General features: G+C 36.9%; 1 protein-coding gene across 4 annotated transcripts in view; it reads left to right on the top strand.

Annotated features, from left to right (window-relative positions):
* The window catches only part of adgrd1 (adhesion G protein-coupled receptor D1), a 79,694-nt gene that overhangs the window by 44,552 nt on the left and 16,527 nt on the right, over positions 1 to 18,615 (top strand). For all 4 annotated transcript variants that reach the window (XM_015366001.2, XM_015365999.2, XM_015366000.2 and 1 more), the window contains 5 exons: positions 4,685 to 4,788; positions 6,466 to 6,577; positions 10,166 to 10,319; positions 15,241 to 15,307; positions 18,546 to 18,612. In XM_015366001.2, coding sequence (XP_015221487.2) covers positions 4,685 to 4,788; positions 6,466 to 6,577; positions 10,166 to 10,319; positions 15,241 to 15,307; positions 18,546 to 18,612 — 504 coding nt within the window. The remainder of the gene's footprint in view (positions 1 to 4,684; positions 4,789 to 6,465; positions 6,578 to 10,165; positions 10,320 to 15,240; positions 15,308 to 18,545; positions 18,613 to 18,615) is intronic.

Below are 18,615 nucleotides of genomic sequence, written 5' to 3'. Positions count from 1 at the left end.
AAACTTGTTTTTTTCTTTCATTCATTTTAAAAATCAGTTTCTCTTTTTGCCATTGTTAATTTACTTAAAACACAGCAAAATCTACATGATCAAAGAGAGCAATCACTTCAGAAATACATGTAGGCTACGTTTCTCAACACCTGGTTAACATATTTTTTCAGTTAGATTAGAGCAGAGTTTGACTTTTCTGCAACAATATTTGCAACCACATCATAATTATAGCGATTATGAGTTGCGTGCGTGTTATTATAGATTGCTCTAGATTGCATTTTCTATTTAGGAAAATAAGTACTTTAACAAAATCTGTTGAGTTACACTTTCCTTGGGCTGGGAATAGCAAATTCTTAGGGCCAAGCTATTGAAAGGGTGGTTTGCGCTGATGTAATTGTATCAAAAATACATCACCAGCAAAAAAGAGTCCCTGTGGCCTCTTGTCTTGGCCTGACTTGCATGCTGTAGCTTTTTGTATAGAGATTGCGAAGGTCAGCACGCAGCTAAGAGAGGTACCAGGGCATGTTATAATTCAGTCACCAAGCCCCCCTTCTTTGCAACCTGACTCCGATATATATTGAGCATGTCAGCAAAAGAGAGAGAAAAAACATAGATGGTTCAGTGTGCTTGTGAGCAGCTGCATTATGGAGTGGTTGCAGAGCCCGATTGATGGTCATGTTTTAATGCTTCCTGGAAAGTTTGCAATGAAGAGCAGGAATAAATTCTACCATGTCAGGAGGTCACTTGTTGGACTCTGAGTTATAATGAGTTGCCATTCTAGAACAGTGACCCTCAGGTCCCTATTAGCTGTTGCAAAGTTAATAGTTAAAGAGGAATCACACCAGTCCCTTGCAATCTGACTCCCACTGGGCCAAGGCAATTTCCTGCTGGCCTGTACCATCTTTTCTATATCCCTATATCCCTAGAAGCCCAGAAACATCAGCTGGTTAACATACAGTATGGAGTGTAAAACGTTGCCCAGACGGGCACAGTGCAAAGTGCTGTAATTCCCATGAGGTTCATGAAGAGAGTGGGCACAGCAAATGGCAGTGAACAGGGACGAGAGAGTCAGACGAATGTTTTTGTAGGCTTGTACAGAAAGGAAGACTTCAACAGACCTAGTGATTTTATGTACCTTGGCCTCCTTCTTTGAATGTAAACCAGTCTCCTTAGGGTTGTTTAACAAATTCAAGCAGAAAGTGAATGAGATAGTATAATGTTACTTTTATGGAGTAAAATCCACCTTAATGCATTCATTGTGGTCTTTTATAAAAGGGAAGCAATAACAATATCAGAAATAAGAAGAGATAAGAAGAGTGTTTTCATTTATTTGAAAATATGAGCCTACATCCTAGTGCTACATTGTACCCTCCCAGGCACGATCACTTCAAACTGTGTCATTGTGAGGATTAGATATTGAATTGAGAAGCAGCTACCATGTTTTGTTGCTGTTCCCTTGAATGACAAGCTACAGCTCTACCTGTCTCCACTCTCCTTAGGGAGGCTAAGATACACAATCGGAATAATCAGAAACGCCACGTCATGACAGGCACAAACCAGAGAGGTATCAACAGGCCAGGAGGCTGCTTATGCAGTAATTATATATTTCTACATACACATAGTTCAAAAATTCATACCCTGTAAATATGTTGAAGATATGTTCAAATATGTGTGTTTAATCTTCTGATATTTTATAATATTTTCACAAAGTCTTTCTAGAAACATCTGGAAGTACTGTAACATAGGTTCCACAACGTGTTAAAGGAGGCTGAAAACAGAAGCAAAACCCTCAGGACCATGTCATCCTGGGGAAGATTAGAGAATTTCCAAAGATCTGAGGTAAACAGGCGATTCATGGCAACATCTCTAGAGACAGCTATGAAAAATCTATAAGATCTATCAATTTCAACATTGGTATCTGTCATCCAGAAGACTAATTCACAATCAATTCACTAATTCACAGCAACAGCAGGATACAGCTTCTGCAAGACCACAGTTTGAGGTTGACCATCTGAATCTTGAGGTTGATGGCATAGTTCCATGGCAACATAAAAATAAACAATGATTTGCTAAACAGCAATTAGTTGACTTGGCAGTCAAGTAATTGCTGAACCACACAATATGATTGGCTGAAACATGACAGCAGTATGATTAGCACAGAAACATGTTCATGTTGAAGAATATCATCCCTTCTGTGGAGAACAAAAGTGGATCTGTTGTGTTTTATGGGTGATTTGCAATCTTCATTCTACTGTAGTTGCCCTAGTTAGCACTGAAGAACAGCCAGGGTTGACATTTAGCAGGGTATTTTATCCAAAAAAATGGTGCCACCTAGCAAATATGGATAGCGTTCATCAAATTCAATGGCTAAAATGTTTAAATGTAAGGTTTTATGTGTAACTAATTTTGTCAAATGTTCTATTTCAAACTTACAATATTAAAAGTTATACCGGTTTTACGTTTTTTTAGCTGTATCATAAAATACTGAAAAGTGTCATGCTAAATTGCCGCTTAGCTGCAGATCATCCAGGGTGTGTAAATAAGCTTTAGGGCTACTGTAAATCACAATCTACTTTCAGTTTTCAGTTCCCACTGAAAAATAGAATCACATTTACATAATTAAGTTTTATTAAAGACTGCATGAAGCCAAATTAAACTCCTTGGAAAACATATAATCACATTTGCCACATATTAACAAACCTCAATTTTAATTTTGCTGGGTAATATTCTCATTTATGAGCCAAATGGTCTCTAGTCTATTTGATCTGGACAGATTACTGAAATCATGCTAAGAAATCTCTTGTTTCCTGACAAAGTGATTTTTCTTAAATGTCCTATGAGGTTGTTCCAGGGTTACAAATAATTTTGGTTTTTAACTTGTGAGTTAATTAACTGTAATGTTAGGGACCATGGTGAAAAAGTCTACATTATAAGATAAAATCACTTTATTGGCCATATACAATTTCTTTTATTAGGAATTTGTTTGTTTTTACATACCCCAACTGGCTCTCCATGAGACACACAGAAATCCAGACAGAGAGAAGCTTGGGGTCAGAGTGCAGGGTCAGCCATTGTACAGCGCCCCTGGAGCAGCTGGGGTGAAGGGCCTTGCTCAGGGGCCCAACAGAATAGGATTCCTCTGCCAGCTGCAGGATTTGAACCAGCAACCTTCTAGCTACAGGCATAGATCCTTAGCCACAGAGCCACTGCTCCACCCCAATATATGGATAGTTCTATTACTATCAGTTATAGAACTGATAGTAATCAATTCTTTATAGCTGCTGTCTGAAATTAGTAAGGAGTAGAGAGGGAATAGTGTACAAATTTTGAGTCGTTTTTTTCAGAACTGTGGAGCAGTTCAGTAACCTTTGTTTATTCATTTAAGAAATTGTATTACATTTTATGATGTTCAGGGTGGCAGGATTAGAGCTGTGCCTCTCAGTGCTGGGGCTTTGGGTTCTCCATGTGTTCATGAGGGTTTATATACTGTAAAATAGGTCCAGGTGGGAGTATGTGTTCCTTGTGACGGACTGGCATCCCATTCAGGGTGCATCCTGCCTCGGTCCCATTTCCTGCTGGGATAGGCTCTGGTTTCCCCATGACCCTGTATTGGATAGAGTGGTTTTAGAAATGGATGGATAGGTTTTACAGTGTTCATAATTTGCATCTCTAATAACCATAAGCTATGTAAATGACGCAGTGAAACAAAACACTCACCAAATTTGTCCGGATGCACTTACAGTAATTCAGTAGACCCCAGTAATTTAGTAATTGGCTGGTATGGCAATCGAGAATTGTTTGAGAACTGAGGCAAGGGAATGTGTTATGCAAGTGATGGTGCTACTTGGTTGCTCTGACATTATGTGATTAAATCTTTCTTGGATCCTGGCCAGGAGCACTCCATTTAATGGCAGTCAGAACTATTAGTTAAAAGTTGTTCTGAAAATATTATTAGCTCTGAAAGCATACTTCAAAAAACAGGAGGCTTTTCACTTCTTCTGTGCTTCTCAGCCATTAAGTCAGCCACTCAAGAGGTTAAAGTTAAAGATGGTGATATTAGCTCATCCTTAAAATTGTATTGTTAGTTCATAGTTAAAGGTATTTTTATTACATTTTTAAATACTTAATGCTGTGGGTGAGGGAGGGAGAATGAGTTAGAAAGCAAAGAGAAAGAGATAGAAATCTTTAGAAACAGGCTTGTTCAGATTAGCAATTGTGATACTCTTCAGTATGTCATTATTGCCACCCTTGGGGGATACTCATTTTAATTATTTTACAGGCAATTGTAGTAGGATCAACCCCTGATAACACTACTATTTGATTTATTGTCTAGCCTGACACTATGTGTCCAATATAAACCTTACATCTAATTATAGAAAAGATGTTGCAGAATTCATTTTAAGGTTCAGAACAGATGTATAGCTATGGGCTTCTGGATATTTTGAAGAGGAGAGGTTTTTGAAATTGATTGTTTTGTCACATACCAGTAGCAACTCAATAGGCCTACAATATATGCATTCACTTCTTAATACTGCCTTAAAATATGTGGACCTGTGCAGTTTGACTTTACTCAAGGCTAAGAGATGCCTCCTGTGATATACAGTGTCTGGAAAAACTCTGCTTTTAAAGAATGGAGTTCTCACAAAATCCTGAGTTATTTATAGAAGTTCTTTGATGTTATTTCTGTGTACAGCTCAGTCGTGTACACCAGGTGGCGCTGTCTTCTATCAGCTACATTGGGTGCTCCATCTCCATTTTCTGTTTGACCATCACTCTTGTCACCTTCGCCATCCTCTCGTGAGTATGTCCACATGTGATGACTTGGTAAATTGTTCATTTGGTCCCACAACCCCAATTATAACATTAAATTATAACCTATTTTTTTAATCAACATAATTATGATTATTTAAAAGAAATACTTTTTGTAACTTGCTCTTCATTGATAATTCTTATTATGACTTTTATGTTTCAGTTTCATAATTAAATATGTGAATTGTTAATTAATATTTTACCCTAATTTGCACTCTCTGATGAATAAGTAATACTGTTCAGCTGTTTCTTTCTCTGATCAGACCAAGTTAACATTTGGTCAGGGATTCTGTGGAAATTGGAGTGATATATTAATTAGTCGAGGATGCAAAGCAAATGTACTGTTAAAAAAGATAATTTTAGAACAACAAATATAAATGACAGAAACTAAAAATGAAAGTTTTACGTTGTGCAAGTATTGCAATATACTGCTAAGTGCCAGTAAAAATGTAGGAACATTTCTTTTACATGTTAATACAGTACATTTCTGTTTTCATACTATTTTAATTGAAAGCTCTGTAATCAGAGGGATAGATCTATTTCAAACTTTTCCTCTGATAATGCATGTTCTTTCATTGGATCAATGAGCAATGGCGCAAGGTGGGGTACACCCTGGATGGGAGCCCAGTCCATCACAGGGCACACACAGACACTAACTTGTACACACCCCCACCAGGGCCAATTTCCCTAGAAACCAGTTAACTATGTCACTATGTCTTTGGACTGGGGGAGGAAACAGGAGCACCTAGAGGAAACCCATGTGTACACAGAACAGACAAACTCCACACAGATAGCACCCCAGATCTGTAACTGATCCCAGGACCCCACGGCTATGAGTTGGCCCACCAAAACATCCTAGGTTTGATTCCAACCTGGAACACCTTCTTTGTGGAGTTTGTATGTTATACCTTTGTTCATGTGGGTTTTCTCCAAGTGTCTGAGATTCCTCCCACCTTCTAAAGACAGACTGGTGTGTCTAAAGTGTGCCTGTGTGGTACTCTCATGTATGTGTGTTCTGTGAAATGGACTGGCCTGGGTGTAGACCTACCTCGCACCCTGTTCTACCAGTTTAAGCAAAAAGTGTCTGAAAACTTTGCCAGGAATATGTGGCTTTCTGATAATGGATGGATAATGGATGGCTTTGAAATTAGTTTAGATTTTCAGGGGAACTGTGCTCAGTATTGTAGCAACACCCATTGCAAATTTAATTGATTTCATTATCAAGTCATCATCTAGTTAAATGAAACTCAAAAAAGTCATGGTAGGATTTTGGTAGTTCATTTTTCACTTTTCATTATACATTTACAACAATTAGGATTAATCGCTACTATATTAGAAACAAATGAATCATGGAATCTCTTTCATGATGATGTAACTGCATAATGTAATGTAGTATAAAAAGCACATGCATTCAGCACCACAGCAAACAAAAATGTATTAATTGAATTTTCAGTTAGGTGTAAGATATTGTGGAAGTGTTGCTGGAAACAGCATACGACTCACCAACATTTTAAATTAATTGGACAGTTGCTTTATGGAAAGAAAAAGTGCCTTGTTCTCCCCTGTAACAGCTGCTATGAACATTTAATGCAATGCGCCATAAAAAATTCAACATTTAATTTACTTAAACGACGAGAGCTGTTTCTGCTTGATGTTCCTTTTCAGATCTGTGAGCACAATCCGTAACCAGCGCTACCACATCCATGCCAATTTGTCTTTCGCTATCCTGGTGGCTCAGATCCTGCTTCTAATCAGTTTCCGGTTTGATTCAGGAACGGTAAGTGCAATACGTAGTTACCCTTAATACTAACCTTATGTCTTACATATACTGTAACTGTTGATAAGAAAGCATTATACATTCAACATATTTGTATATCGGAGTTGCTTATCATCAAAGGTTGCGGTAGCTTCTGATTTTGCTCCATCCAAGCTACTAATTGGGTAATTGAGGTAATTATTTGCTCAGCTGAACCAAGGTAATCATACTCCCAGTTCTTAACTTGTATTCATTTATGGTCATTTGCATTAGTTTGTCTACTGCGAATGGAAAAAGAATTAAAGACCTATTTAAATCTAACCTACAGCTCAAGAAAAAAAAAGTAAAATGGAGTGGAATCAATTTTTCTTTTTGTCTTTTTTTTACTGCGTTTCTCAAATTTCTTTACAGATCTTTTATCGTTTGTGTACTTTGCTCTTGGTGGGAAATAATTCCCAACTATAAATAGTGTATAGGTTTATGAGAAATAGTAAAATCAGCATTATGAAGGATCAAACACTGCATTTTCCAGAAGTGAGGAAAGATAATCCTATTCAGCTTTAAGCCTTTCAGTGTTACACATTTGTTAACGAAAGCTGTTGGTGCCTTTGTCTTTTCTGCTGTTATTCCAGCTGAGAAATTGTACACATACAGTATGTCTGCGTAGCTTTTGTCGATTGCAGCCACAACTAAAAAGCTTCACTAGGATAAAGATCTTATAAAATCTCTTTCCTAATGTGAAATAACTTTGAGGACAAACTTGATATTGATATGTTCCTGAGTCACTATCTGTCTTGCACTTGAATTCATTGATTAAGCAAAACTAAACTAAACCCCTGGAGCAGCATGGTTAAATGAGCTAATAATGAGTTTTAAAAAGCACAGGAAGTACATCTGCTTTACAGTTAGCCAGCTGTGAATTAACACTTGATTGCTTGCAGATATGTGGCTCTCGTTCACAAAGAAGAATGAGTGTTCTGAATTCCTTTGCCAGATTTATTGGTTTTGACTAATTATATGAAGAGCGTTTTTGAAGCTCTGTTTGAATGTCAGTGACCTGAGCACTACATTTAATTTCAGACCAAGGGATTAGAGAATAAGTCTCAGAGGAGTTTGTACTGTACGTTCACCCCGTGTTCAGGTAGGTTTCCTCTGGGTGCTCCAGTTTCCTCCCACAGTGTGAAAACATACTGGTAGGTTAATTGGCTTGTGGGAAATTTGGCTCTAGGTGTGAGTGTCTGCGTGCCTGTGCATCTTCCCTGCAATGGATTGGCGTCCCATCCAGGCTGTACCCTGGCTTGTGCTCTTTGCTCGGGATAGGCTCTGGCACCCATGCGACCCTGAATTGAAAGAAATGGTAACAAAAATGGAAGGTTGGTATTCAATCAAGCTGAAGGATGTCACATGCTAGGAAATTACAGCAGACGTTTTACATCTTTGTAGTAAGAAGTAGATAGATATAAGTGGCTGCTACAATGACTCATTTCTGAAAGATCAAAGGTGTAGAAATAATTTCTGTTAGGATGATGCCATGTAACAAGAAATGTCAGGATTTTCCCACTTCAGCTTTCCATTGTAATTGTTCCAAAGTTGTATAAAATACCATACCTAACGTGATTCATATAAAAGGCAGTATTCCTTTGTATCATTCCTACACAAACAAATGAAACGTTCCCACCTCTGATCCTACATCATATATTTCACATCTTCGTACCAGAATCAGTTTTGGCAATGAAAATCAATTTATTTAAAAAAAATATTGTTGAGATGTCCTAGAAATATTATATGGTCTTGAAAAAAAAATTGGTTTCATCAAGCTGAGAAATTAAAAGTTTAAAATCTAGCTAAAGGAAAATGGTTGATTGGTTTGATTTAAATCAGACTTCACAGGGGATTAATAAAATGTAATTTCCTTTTTTTTCCACAGAGATTCAGAGCAGTTGTTTGTTCAGCTTTGGCTATGCTACATATTATGTAAAGGAAATCCTGGCAACATTCAGTCAATATGGATCCAGTTTTCACCCATGATATCTCAGTGTCACATGACACATTCAGCCCCTTAATAACTACAGTGTGTGCAAGACACGTACATTCCTTCATCTGTGGAGACATTTTTTGAAAAGCATATTTGCAGTGTTACAAAGGTTGATTTTTTTCACCTGTGTGAAAAACCAAACAAATGTTTTGAAAAACATTTTTTATATTTGCTCGTCTCTCCCAAGCAGGTAGCACAGAAGCTAACAAATGCTATTGTCTTTTCTGGAAAGACGTGTCAAAGCTTTATTTGCTGATATTTAAATAAATCGTCCTTAAGCTGCTTTGTGTTCAAGATTCAATTGCCCAGACTTCCGGTAAAATTCCGAACATATTACACCATTCTTAGTGCCTTTGCTTTGGCTCCCTGTTGCGTTCAGAGTCTTACTCTTATAGTTCTAAATCATTTAACAGCAGACTACACTCGTGATCTTCTTTCATCATATACTCCTTCACACAGCCTAAAAGAAGTACACAATGAGCCTTCAGGATATTTATGTTATGTACCACTATGCAGAACAATTGTCCAAAACAAGTGATTTGGTTTCAATATTTGTCATTTGGATTTATTATTATATGTTGATATACATGATGTTAATCTATGTTATTTAATTCTAAAAAAGGTGGAAATTGTTTGGGATCACCACACAAAACTATGAAAAACAACACTCAACATAAAATAAAATTAAAAAAACAAACAATAGTTCTAGACATGCCACAGTACAGACACACACACACCTCGCAAATTATTTTTGTGTATATTTTTCTTTATTTTTCTTAACACCTGTTCTTTTTTGTTTTTTGTTTTGTGTGAAGCTCTTCGGTACGCTTCTTACATACATGTAAAATCAATATGATGTTGTCATTAATGTTGTCATTGACATCTTAATTGTCCCACCACTGGTGGTGTTGTAAAAAACGGGGATAAATTCAAGTGACTGCACTCTTACATTTTAAGCAATTTAAATGTCTAAAACTATAGGTCAGAACCCCTAAAATGGGGTGTGAACCTTATTCTGGTAGGTCATACAATATGACAGAATGGGGTGAACATGCATTTTCTGCACAAACTTCTTATGCTGGCAACTGTGTTTCTACAAAGAGCCAGGGTGGCCAGTCCAGTTCCTGGAGGGCCAGTGTGTCTGCAGGTTTTGAGTTCCAACTTAACTAACTTCATCCCAGCTGCAGTGCAGAGACTTGCCAACACACTCACCCCCCAGGACCACAACTAGACTCCCCACAGGACCGGGATTTCCCATCCCTGATATAGAGTGTGAAGGAGAGCCGTATTCACGATCCACAGTCGAGCTCCCTCTGTGAGAAGGGTCCCAGCCCCGAGAGGGGGGCCATGAGAAAGCAGTGAGGGGTGCTACTGGCCTTTGCTGGAAATGTTGGGCAACACATTGGCTTTAATCAGCTCATTGCACGGCCAGGAGATGCAGTGCGTGTTTGAGGACCCACTCCTCCGTAAGAAAGTAAAGAATGCCGTTTCGTGAAAATAGAAGAGCTGAACAGCGGGGTGTAGATGTCGCTGAATCAGGGGGACTAAATGTATTTCCTCCTGTTGTTTTACAGCTGCCCTGCAAAATTATGGCCATTCTGCTTCACTTTTTCTTCTTGAGTGCATTTGCCTGGATGTTGGTAGAAGGTCTTCATCTTTACAGCATGGTGATCAAAGTGTTCGGGTCTGAGGAAAGCAAGCATTTCTATTACTATGGGATAGGCTGGGGTAAGTCTTTCCTGTTACGTGCGTGTGGGTGTCTATCAAAGTGCTGCACAAGTGCCCCCTTCTGGAATCAATTAAGAATTTATGATTATCATAATTGATTTATTTAAGCACGATTTTCTCATTTTTTATCTAATTTTTTCCTGATTTGTATCTGGTGTCCCCACATATGCTTTTAAAAATCTTGTATGTTTTTTTTTGCATTGAAATCCATCTATTAAGTCTCCCATGTAGGCAGAAGAAATTTTAATATATGAATATTGTGAAATAGATAATGTTGTATAATTGATGTTTATGTGCTGTCGTTGTGATTAATTATTAATTCATAGCAGAAATAACTGAAGGACATAAATTATATATTTAGTTATTTTGTTGAACGATCTTTAGAAAAAACATAGACCACTTGAGATGGAGAAAAAAAGATAGTTTACACAGATGAAGGTCAAATTTTGTGCTATGAGCCACTGGAGTATTATTGTCTAATACACCTTGGGACTTTATTTTGCACTATGCATTACACCCATATATATAGTGTATATATAGTATATTGTATACTCATACTGTGTTAATAAGGCTCAAAGTTACAGTGTGATAAGGAGGCAGAAGAGAACTTTGACACTAGCCATGAGTCTCTAGATCTGGGAAAGAACAACAACACTCTTAATGTTCTAAATGTGGGCTGTAATTTAGTGTCATTCCATCTGGTTTCTTTTAAACTGTGTCTGTCTGGCTCTCATCCGCTGTTGCATCAAGGACGAGTAAACAGACAAATCAGGCATCCTTGCACTAGTCTTTTGTTATTGACGCAATGGAACATTGATGCTGTAATGAAACCTGACTCGAAGCTGCATGTTTTAATAGAATTTATAATAAACTGTATGGGTAGTAGGTTGAATAGACTGAGGAAGTGGAGAAAAAAACATTAATGATTTGGTGCACTAAATTTCACACGACAAATCATTTAAATCCCTCATTTTCAAATAAAAATGTACACTATTGTCTTGATTTTCTATTTTGGAATCTTTTTTTTAAGTAGTGCAACAAAAAATGAAATCTACGTTTTAGTTGTTAAAAATCTGAAAACATGTCAGAAAGTATACAATGGGTGAGTTACAGTGACATCATTCCTCACAGTGTCTCAGAGGGTTCAAACCTCCTCCTGGGAACCAATCTTTTTGGCATAGTGGGCTTGATGCTTGTTTGGTACAATATGTGCAGTTTAGTATCTCAGAGATTTCTGTTCAAACTGGGCTCCAGCATTTACATACAACAATGGAGCTGTGATACTGTGACAATAAATTGCTGCCTGCCTGTCACTGAGGGTGCTTCAGAGATTATAGACGTGAGGGAGAAGAGTATAATCAGGCTCGTGATGAACAAGGAATCTGTAGGGGTGATGTAATTCCCTTGAATCTCTCAGCAGGCAGGTTTGGCATGGATATCTCCACCCCTTGGAGATTTCCTGTGATGACAGATTGAAACCAGTGTTCTACCAGGTTTTCCTCAGTCATACAGAAATGCTACAGCTGTACAGAGTAATTATTGTGACGTTCCCAGTGGAAAGAATCCTAGTACTGTACAGTACGTGCTTCTGTATTTAATGCACTATATCATAGTTGTGAAACGTACGTCTGGGCTCCAGGCCACTTTAAATAGTAATTCCTCATTTTCATACCCATAAACAGGTTTTAACAGAGGCTCTAGTCATTTATAAATTTAGTCTCTCTGATATATAAGTAAAATAACTAAATTGTATACAAATACAGAAACAGAGTGTATTGTCCTATAACTGTAACTCATACCAGTTTTAAAGTATATTTGAAGATATTTTGGAATGTACTGTAGGCTCTGTGGCTAAAAAAAAAAGTCAAATTTGACTAATATAAATAATGTGACTAATTTCCAGCAGAAGAAACGCTCCCTGTTTTAGAATATTGTGCTACTGTAGTACAATTTTTTTGTAGTCATTAACTTCATCCATAAAGCCATATTTTTAATTTCAGAAATATTGACAGCTGAATTTAAATCTGAAAGAGCGGAAAGGGGAAGAAAAAAAAGTTTGTTGTTCAGGCTGTGAATAACAAAATTGTAGTGGAAGCAAAAGTAATATAGTATTTTCAAATCTGCTTGACTGGTGACAGTTTTTGATTGAAATACCCAGTAGAACAAGATCCACATTTTCATTTTTTTAATATGCTTTACAGGGTTAAATGCACTGACACTGAAGTGGATTTCATTTTGCTGAAATATGCAGAAATATTTACATTCCCTTAATATTCTTTGCATTGATTTAGAATGTGAGCATTCTCGATAAGGACTGTATTATGCATGCAGACAACAGCCATCTTCCCTGACATTATTCTCAGTGCACCTGTCCTGATAAATCAACTTTTCCCTGTCACTGCTGCTCTGCGGTTATTTTCTCAAATGAACGTGATGCAAAAATAAAGAGAAGCAGTTGTGTTTTGGCTTTTCTCGTGGGGATGAGCTATTTATTTGGTAACGTTTGGGGTGAAAGGACTATTTATTATGAATAATTTGTTTCCCTTTTTGGTGCTTAGCACTGTTAAAAAAATGACAGTTTTATTCACATGTAATTAGACACATTAAGGTTTATTTTAGTGAGTCAGCACTTTTTAGAAATGAATTTCCTATTTAGATAACACTATACTGTACAACTGAGACGGTGGGACTGCTGAAATGACATTTCCAAGGATTGATCAGTGCCTTTGGCCCCTGACGAATATTCTTTCTTTGAGTTTGGATAAGCATATCCAATTAATAGCCATTTAAAATCAGATTAATAACTAAGTGGGGAATAATACGATTTTGTTCTCGTAATTCTGGATGAGCTTCATTAGTCAGTCCTGACAAGGCTTGATTTCCCTTTTTAATGTGCGAGAGGGGGAACTTCATGAAAGCATTTCCTCAGAAGACACATACTTCTGTTAAGTTTAAACAACTGAATAGATCACTGAAAATCTTAGTGATTTCTCACACAGTATGAGAAATTAGTGACCAAAACATCAATCTAATGTGGCATGTTTCTTGATTTATATCCTACAACTGTCTTAATGTCCACATTTTCTTTTTCTCCCAAGAATACTGTTCACCCTGGGAAAAAGATGTATGAATAGTTTTGGAGATGACACCTAATAAGAAATACCTTTAATTTGTAGTGTTTAGTGTTCAATTAGCCAAAGAGATAATTGTATTCTTTACAGTAAGTCTGTACTCAAACCTATATGTTGTGAGATATTCAATAACAGTTTAGTAGGTCTTAAAATAAATCAGGTTGGCTTGAGATTCATTTAGGTACCCTGCAAATCAGGAATGATTACTGTTAGTGTTTTCATACTGCAAGTGATAAATAATTAATGTTGTACTTTGCAAACAACATTAATTACAAAGTGCTTGAATTTAGCTGAGCTAAAATGGATTGTGTGTGCCAGAATGAGGACACATGACTAAAATGTAGTGGTAAATAGGCCATGTCTTATGTTTTGTATATGAATCACTGTCCAGTTTTTTTAACATTTCCTAGGATTTAACACTGGAGATGACATTGAAAGTGTATGTGTGTCAAAGAGAAGCATGTTGAAGATCGCCATTACTTTCAGCAAGTCAAAGTATGCACAGTAGGGTCTTAACATTTGCGAGTGTTTAATGCTGAGAACCATCACAAATAACAACATTTGCATATAACCAGGTCCACCCCTATAGTATTGTGTAATGTATTACAATATTTAGTGTGTAAAACAACTAAAACAAACCACACTAATCACAAACGTGTTGTAAATAAAATAAACAACATGAATCTCCCCTCTGTGTCCAGTGGATACCTGCACTTCTCTCTCTGCCTCCATGATTAGCATGTCCCACTGTAATGAAAAGGGAAATAAACAGTGAACAAGTACAGTCGTCTCCAGCCTATTATTCCCCGTACTGCTAACTTAATCTGGAACATCTGATACAATACCAAAACAAGACCACGCTGAGATACCAACGCTGCGTAGTGGATACTTGGGCAGAGGGCAGGTAGGGCGTCAGTCCTAGCTAGATTTTTCTCAGGATCCTAGTCTGTTGCTCAGCTAATTTGAATGTTGCATTTAACAAATTTCAGCTTGGTTTTATTCCTTTCTGCTTTTCTTCCATACAAGACCCTGTCAGCCACCCAGAGTTGCAAATAAGTGAAACCACGGATGTTAAATTCACAGACCTTGAGACCCTACTGTTTTGTTTGTCAGTAAGCTTAGGGCTATGTCTTACCCACTTGTTGCATTGATTATTTTGGATGCGGAATTTTCATGTAAAAAAAAATTGATATAGCTTCATTGTGGCCAAACGCACACAATGCAGGATTTCAGCCAACTGTGCTTATTAATAGCTAAATGAGTTATCATAACTACTGCTTCTCAGTGCATTCCCCAGTTAATTGCCTTTGGCATATCTAGCACATGTCCCCATCTTGCATAATTCCTCTTTTTAAATGGTAAAACTATGCGGTCTCAGAGTTGCATTGCCAAAAGCCTTAAATAAATATTCACTTTTTACCACAGCCACATAGTTCATCTTTAATTCACCACTGGTGTACAATGAGCGACTCGGGTGCTATCGAAGTAGGCCCAAGTCTGTTTCTTGAGTCCGACATTGAAGTATCTTAAGGGAAAGAGATGTGAACTGTTGGCACGGTGTGATGCTGGGCTTTGGCCTGGATGTATTCAAATTATAACCCCCTTAAAACAGATAAAAAAATGTAAGTTGTATACTTGATGACAGGTTTCTTCAACTAGTATGGCGAAAGATGCTCCAGACAAACATTTGTAATTTGTGATTTGTTTTGAGATTTGAACAGGTTCTGGCCTTTGATTTTCCTTGTTTTTTTTCTAGTTTACAGTATACAGAACATGTTATCTTGTCTTAGGTTCCCCTCTAGTGATCTGCATCGTGTCTGTGACGTCAGCCCTGGACAGCTATGGAGAAGTGGGAAAGTAAGTAGCAGAAATAGAACAGTGTATTAAGTGTACTGTACCTCACTTTGTGAACCCCAGTTTACTAATATATTTCTGACTGTTTAATTCTCATTTCACAGTCAATGTGTTAGTGATTTCTGAAGGTTTCTGTTCCTTGTGTTCCTTTGTTATACTGTACAGTATATAATCCCTGCTGGTCTGCAGTAGCTGTATGTGGGTTTAGTTGGAACTAAGTAAACTGATGGAATACAGCTTGCAGACCCCATGTATGTTGTAGGGAGTGTGGAATTGAAAAGTAATGGTAGGTGCTTTCATATTTCTTGCTTCATAATGCTGTAAGATTTGCAGTTCTCCAGCCAGGTCAGTCACCATGCTACACATTAGTGATTAATTAGGCTTTTCACTAAAAACCTTTTGATTTTTTAAAATTTTGTCTTTCAAGAAATAGTTTTATTTTTTTAGCACAAAAATGTTGTTTTTTTTGCTTGCAATACAGACACATTCAACTTAAATGGATGTACATAAATAAAAAACAACAACCTACAAATCATATTTCCATGAATTATATCCAGTAAAGAACAATAATTTTGTTCCTGGTATTTTGAAGTTCTGGAGGGACATTTGTGAAGGAAACAGTAGCATATGCTTTAAATTCTCTTTAGTTTTTAATTTGCTTCGTTAATTATAGGCATCTAACCATGTCTCTTGCAGTGTAATACAAATGCCCAAAAAGTAGCAAAAACTTTAACCAAAATGTGCTCAACTGCCCACTTCCTTTCATACTACAGGAACAATAGAGCTACCACAGTGCATTTATATTAGTATTTATTGCTTAAGCCCATAATTTGTTTTGTGAAAGCTGACTGTATTTGTTTTTGATTCATATGTTCCATTATGTTTTGTGATGACCTGTTAACATGGTGGTTAGTTCTTCTGCTTCACAGCTTCAGGGTCTTGAGGGTTGGATTCCAACCGAGGACGCTTGTCTGTTTTTGAGTTTTCATGTTCTCTCCATCGGTGTCACGTTTCCCATGAGGCACTGTAGGCCCAGGAGGGGAAAACTAGTGTCTAATAACAAACAAGCTGAAACAACATGCTTGCGATCGACTCTAGGTGCTCCAAATCAATAATCATACTCTATCTAGTGGCTGTTCTGGAAACTAGAGGTCGCTCGATTCGCTCCATCAACCATGTGGTTTAGCATTAGAACAGTTTAAAGTGCATCATGTCAAGCGACGTCATTCAGTTGGCATTTACTCCTCTTTTTGCACATTTCGGAGTGAAAGTGTCTAGGGCCTATGAACACCAAAATCCACCATCTTGTTTTTTTTTTCTGGGTTCTCTAACCCTAACCTCCCAAAGACACATTTTAAAAGTGCATGTTGGGTTTGATCATCCTCTAAATGATCCCTTTCCATTAGTTTATATCCCTCATTTATTACAAGAATGATACTCTACATGGAAACATCAAGAGAGCCAAATGCTGCTGTATTTCATTTAGTCTGTATGACCAAACTTAATTTCACATGGATTTTATTTATACTTTTTTGGTTTTTGCAGCAGCTCCTCCAAAGCACAGAATTAGTACTACACATGAAATAATGGATGGATCTTTAAAAAGCTTTTTAAAGACTTCAGAATTTAAAATGTATTCAAAATGTAAAGCAGAGCAAAATCTGTATGAAATAACCAAATACTTCTGAGAACACAATTCATCAATTTTTGAAAGGCAAATAGAACTTCTTTCATTTTCACTCTTAATTAAAACCCAAGTTTATGTGTCCCTTCTCACAATGCAGCCCTAAGGATGTTCTGTCTTGATTTTAAGGAATTCATTAATGTATGTAGTAAAGAGAAGTTAAATTTATTAATAGCAGTATGGTTTAAAATCCTAGATGAAAGCTTTAAAACTACATAGGGAGAAATAATTGATTTTATTCTCTCCAAGAAATACTCTTGCTGCTCCAAAAAATCCTTGAATTCTAAAAACCAGTGCAAATCTGTTTGATTTGTGCCAAATTAATGCAGAGACTGAACAGTCACTTTGTGGATTTTGAAAAGGATGAGTTAAATCAAACTAAAAAATAACAGTGTAGTTGTTTTGCAGATACAGCTGAGTGAACAACTAATCCCTATCCACTGCAAAACATACAGTATCTAGAGTGCAGATGGATTAATTATGGTCCTGCTTCTGCCTCTCCACTAGACATTACAGTTTAATTAATATTTAAAATAACAGCAAAAGAAAAAGCTGTATTATCAACCAACCTGCTGTATAAAAGATGTATTCTTCAGGGTCCAGTAATAAATTCAAGTCAATTCTCTGCTGAAGTTTTAAAAATTCAGATTTTACCTCTCTATAGCTACCTCTCTAAGTGAATATCACTTGAAATGTGCATTGAGCACAGGAAGGAAAATACTGCTAGGGTCATGAATGTTTTAAAATGCATTTGCATATGAAGTTAATAGTGTTAGCTTTATTTTAGGGAGGCCCAACAATCTATTTTATACAGTATACAGAGAGACATTAAAAACGTAACAAATGCTATTGGATCCAATATTTATGTGTTGCATTTTTAATGCATTTCAGTACACAAATATTGATAATTTATATTGAATTATATTATTCTTTGACTATGATTATTATGTCTAACAATATCTCACAGCAGTAGTCTGTCAGGAATCATATTTCGGTGACATATGTGACATAAACCATAATGATTTGTGTAATCTAGCATAAAATGGCTTTAGCTGTGTAGCGTAACCATTACTATTGAGTTGCTCACTCTAACTCGGGTGTAAAAAAAAACAAAACTAACAGCTCTTACTTATCTAAGAAACATGGTCTGAGGCAAAAGTGAAAACTGCTCTTGAAAAATACACAGCTGTATTTCCTCTGAGATACACCACAGTGAGCATGATAAAGTTGATCAGGTCAGAGGTCAAAGCTTTTGAGGACAGGCAGGGCAAAAGATCAGGAATTCTTTAATAATCTTGTTTACATTGATTTAAAGAAATTTCACACTAGACCTTGGCTTTAATCATCTCAAAACCCATTACCCAAAATGACGTTTATCTCTCTATTCCAACACCAGCAACATCCTGATATTCTTTTTTGTAACTGCAGTTCCAATCAGAAAAAAAGCCTTATACTATATGTGGTGGAAACATATTCTACGTAAAACTTCACGAAACTGTAATGGCCCCAGTACATATAACTTAAGGTAATTCTCCATGTCCATTTTTTCTCACACAGCTGTTGGCTTTCCCTTGAGAATGGAGCCATCTGGGCATTTGTTGCACCTGCCCTGTTTGTCATAGTGGTA

The sequence above is a fragment of the Lepisosteus oculatus genome, chromosome 22 (assembly GCF_040954835.1).
Source record: "Lepisosteus oculatus isolate fLepOcu1 chromosome 22, fLepOcu1.hap2, whole genome shotgun sequence".
Classification (NCBI taxonomy): domain Eukaryota; kingdom Metazoa; phylum Chordata; class Actinopteri; order Semionotiformes; family Lepisosteidae; genus Lepisosteus; species Lepisosteus oculatus.
Note: the sequence above shows the minus strand (reverse complement) of the source record. Positions and strands in the feature narration are given on the sequence as shown.